This window comes from Durotheca rogersii (genome assembly GCF_024521655.1).
Source record: "Durotheca rogersii strain YMJ 92031201 chromosome Unknown GGS23scaffold_25, whole genome shotgun sequence".
Classification (NCBI taxonomy): domain Eukaryota; kingdom Fungi; phylum Ascomycota; class Sordariomycetes; order Xylariales; family Xylariaceae; genus Durotheca; species Durotheca rogersii.
In genome coordinates, this window is record NW_026251256.1 from 294830 (window position 1) to 299515 (window position 4686).

The following is a 4686-nucleotide window of genomic DNA, read 5'->3' on the forward strand; positions in this document are numbered from 1 at the left end:
CTCCTACGAGAGGTACCTACCTCTACCTAAGGTACCTACGGTAGAAGGCGGGTATGTACCTAGGTACCTACCTAGCCTGGTGCCACGCCTCGCGCTCAGGCCAAGTCGAGAAACTCCGCAAAATCCCCGAGGCTAGCGGAATCTAGCGACACCGATCCCCGACTGTAATCTGCGAAGACCCGCGCACGCGAATTTACCGGGACCCCGCCTAATCCTCGGTTGGCCGCCTCCTACATATAAACTCCAGGTCAGGGACCTTCCTAGCCTTAGGTAAGGGACGTGCCTTAGGTAAGAGATATATCTGTCCTGGTAGGTACTTGGGGAAATACAGGTAAGTAGGTGCCGGTGTATTTACGTCATTAAATCGACCCCTCCATCACGTAATAGGAGCCGCTTATCTAAGACACGCCTCGAAACCCCACCGGCTGCCAGTTTATTCCTAGCCTCATGTACCGTGCATATAGTTACGTGCCTGTAGGTACAGGTCGCCTAGCAAACTTAGGAGGTACTCGGGTACAAAACTAAGTTCCCTGGACCGGTGGTCAACCGCATCGTGAGGGTGTTCCGTAAGGTCTTCGGTGTATCCTTCGGGGAAAAAAATGGCGATACGACAAAAACGCAGGCTCTACGACCCTCCCTATTGATAATCGACCTCGTCAAAATCCACGCCGAGTCCGTACGTACCATGTCTTCGGCGGCGTCGCATGCGACGAGTTCGAGACCACCCGCGTCTGGCGCATTCGGCTGGTTGCCGATACCAGCGCCATTGGCCCGACTCTTCAAGAGATTTCCACTCCTAACCTACCCGCCTAATCAGCTCCCGGCGCGCTGCCCCAGTCCCCGAAATGTCGCTACTCTGTATGTTTTCCTATCAGACCGCGACGCCTTGGACGGCCTGCCGAGCTACAACCCGTCCTGTCTGAGATGGCAAGTATGTATTCTCCAACAAATGCGTGGCTCCGCAACCCTCTCACCTCCAGGTCTCATGTAAGCTAACCATTGGCCACCTTAGACGTTCTTGAAGCTCGCTGGAGTCGAGTTCCGAGTGGTATCCTCGAACAATCACGCCTCGCCCACTGGCGCATTGCCCTTCCTCCTTCCCCCTCTAGATCCCGGAAACGCCGCTGCTCACCCGCCCGTGCCCTCCAACAAGCTGGAACAGTACGCAGCGGAGAGAGGCGCCTCCAAGGTCCCGGACGTGCCCAACCCCAAGCTCGAAGCCTACGAGTCCCTCCTCGACTTCCGGATACGGAATGCCTGGCTCTACTCTCTATACCTGTCCCGACCCAACGTCGACCTCCTATCCCGCCTCTACATCGCCCCAGTTTCGAAGTCCCGGGCTGTGAGGACGGCGGTGTTATACCAATTACGCCACGCGGCTGAAAACGAGATATTGAGGTCGATGGGTGTGCCGGCCGTAGATTCAAGGACCCTCTACGCGGGGGCGAGGGAGGCGTTCGAGGCCCTGTCGATAGTTCTAGGCTTGGAGCACTGGTTCTTCGGAGCCTCGGGGCCGAGTCTGTTCGATGCGACCGTGTTCTCCTACACACACCTCCTTCTCGACGACGGGCTCGCGTGGCAAGATCGACGTCTCGTGGAAATCGTGAAACAGTTTCCCAATCTGGTCGCGCACCAAGGCAGAATATGGCAGAAATTCTGGGGTACCACACGCTAGAACCCAATATCGACGCATCGCTTCTTCCTGTCTATGTTTAGCCGCAGCTCGAACTATATGCGAGTCGTATGAGGTCGAGCCGATTCGAAGGCGGCTCACCGGGTATTGGGCGCTCCCCCCACGCACCCATTCCGAGGAGATTCGACATCATTAGATAATATACCCACCACCCTCTCGCCGTAAGGAAAATGCCTATTATACATGATATAGTCGCATTCAGGCAAAGTGCCACGAGGCGGAACGTGGCTTGTCCGATGCCGATGCGAACCTCTACCCGTCACACCCACAGTATTCGCCCGAGGAATTGCGCATACGCGCCGTCAACCGCGGCCCAGCCGTGACTTGACGATTCCGCCGAGCACTTAGGAGTCCAATCCCTACGCCCCCGAGCGGATATTTACATGCTAGACGTTCGCGAGGTCGCCTAATATCAGCTCACACCGGAGACTGAGATTCGGAGATGCACCAGCCTTGCGCCGCCGAGTAGAGTAGAATTAATTCCCGAATGCTACGGGGAGAAGGCTTCTCATCTCGAACTCTACATGAAGGAAATGTGCCATCTTGAACGGGATTGACGCAGGCAAGATGAAGCCCCCAGCTGCTTCTGTGGACGTAGAAGGCTTATATTGAGGTTCGCCAACGTGTAGACGCTGCGTAATGACAGTATGATATTAGTCTACGCCCAGGCTATTGCCGACCAGGCGGCTGTAAACGCGGCTTCATCTTTGTCATGTAGGAATTGAGCCTCGAGCGAAGAGCCGACACTTGCATATAGACATCTATCCGCTCATCTAAGCAGTTCACCTATATATACCATATCCGAGCTACGTACCTAGGACCTCACTTATCCAGCTTTTCTTGTGGTTGGACAGCCGGTTGGCAATATAACTAGCCACGGTTCCGTCGCTAAACGTGCCGTCGGCCCATCAGTCACCCCAGAGCTCGTGACCCTCTGTGTCATAGCAGTTATTTGGATGCTCAGCCCTATACTCCAGTGGGTCGTCAGCAGAACCTGTGGCAGAGCGTGTATGACAGCTCGTCTGTCTAAAAACCTGCGATCGAGGCAGCTGACATTGCCGATTCTAACGGTAAGGGTGTCGGTACGGGGTACGGGAGACGTCGTGAGTGTTACATTTTGTCTGGAAGACGGGTTACCCCCCGGGACAACTGCCTGGCGACCTGGGGGGTGGTCTGTCCTTAAAGTAGTGGTCTCCTCGTCGCCGAAATACGATGAGTAGTCCTGAGAGGATGCCGCCTCAGCTTCTCAATCCGGCCAATTCTTCCTTCTATGGGTAAGCGCAGGGGACCGGTTCGTAATGAGTGCTCGGTCGAGAGTGGCCGCTTGGGACGAGGCTGTCAAGGTGAGCTCGCTTAACTTTGCGTGCTTCAACAAGCTCGTCTACTACCTATAGCAAGGCATGTCCCCTCTTGTAGAAACCGCGAGCAAAGGAGCCTCGTCACTACCGCAGAGCCCACTATAATATAAAAGACGCCCAGGTATCGGTGTAGATGCTGCTTGTACTTATGTGCTAAGTCTCAGACAACCTGTGCTGTGAAAGTCGGGGTTACCAGCTGGGGAAGGGTCCCTCGATGGGGAGAGCTAGGTCCAAAGGAGAACCCAGAAAAGACCTCAGCAGGTATGGAATCACATATAACTGAAGGATGGGTATATAATAAAACAAAGAGAGATTTACTTGGCCCCATTGTCTCCCATGCGTACGCCTCCACGAGTTGAGATCTGGCAGCAGCCTCCGTCTTTGGCCATCATAGCGGAGCATGACATTTACTCGCCCAGATTCGTCAATAGCAACAGGCCAGTCCTCTCTTAACCATGTAGTCCAGAACCACGACTCGCCACCGCTAGGTCTTGAGGGCTTCGGCTCATCATGCCGGGAGAATGGGCATGGAAAGACGAACTGCGGACGCCAGTGTCTTTCCTCGACAACTTGAAGAAACCACATAGTAATAACCGGTCTTACCTTGCCATGGGCGGCGACGAAGATAGCACCTCAACGCCCTTCGCCTATCGCGTCGAACGGGTTCCATCCACCTAACCCTAACAGAAGATACGCTGGCGAGACAGGCAGCAAATAGGTGCCGGCGATGGGAACCGGGACGCCTGCGCGAGCTCGGATTGGCGAGCCGCGATTTCACCAGGCCAATGAGCCCGGCTGGCCTGGGGCCCCGGTGCGTCCAGCGCACGCCTCCCCCCAATGGCTGCCGCCGCGCGGCGAAGCCCTCGCCTCCAGCGCACAACGCAGAAATCCCCGGGGAGGAGAGAAAACCCCTTAAAAGGAAAAAAAAAAAAACCACCTACAACGAAAAATAGGACGCGCTTCTGCGGCAGGTGCTAGAGCGCTGCTGATACGCCGCTCGTCCCAGAGAAAAGCCAGCCCCTCGGCCAGACCTCGCGGCGTGCACAAGATAGGACGGCTCGTGGGCCCGCGGGCGCCGCGGGCCCCTCTCCCCCTAGCGCTCCGAGATGCGCGTGCGCGAGGTACCGAATGGCGAGGACAGCAGCGCGCGCCGGGCCCATTCGTTCGCCGCCGCCGCGGTGGTAGGGGGGGCGAGAGAGAGATCTACCACTCATAGCGGCGGCACAGAGCCCGCGACGCTCGCGGCCTATTCGCCAATTCGCGGCCGGTCTCGCGCGGGGTTCGGACGCCGCTCGTCGCTCAAGGAGCGTCCCGCGCCCCCCCCGCTGCCGCGCTCGGGGATGGCGGTCGCGTGGGAACGCAGAACGTAGATATATATGTGTGTGCGCGTATCGGCTCGAAGGGGACGAGGTGGAGAATTTGGGTCTTTCGTATTGGCATTACTCATCATAAGGCGTGGTCCGTCTGGACCACGGCTCGACGTCTCAAGTCGTCGTGTCATAGCCCGTCGTATAAATACAGGCAGAACTTGGTCTCATCTATGGTTGGTTTGGTTGCACTCGGAAGTGTTCTTCTTTCAGGTCCCGTTCCCCCTCCTCTCTTGAGATTCATTAATTCCTCGCCGTACGCCAAAAA

The 4686-nt window shown here is 56.6% G+C and overlaps 1 protein-coding gene across 1 annotated transcript; it reads left to right on the plus strand.

Annotated features, from left to right (window-relative positions):
• The first annotated feature begins 294 nt into the window (after positions 1 to 294).
• Positions 295 to 2162, plus strand: GGS23DRAFT_241463 (uncharacterized protein). Its single transcript, XM_051512173.1, has 2 exons — positions 295 to 931; positions 1013 to 2162. Exons 1-2 carry the CDS (start codon positions 686 to 688, stop codon positions 1673 to 1675), a joined length of 909 nt encoding a protein of 302 aa, XP_051368961.1. The 5' UTR covers positions 295 to 685; the 3' UTR covers positions 1676 to 2162.
• Positions 2163 to 4686: the final 2524 nt, after the last annotated feature.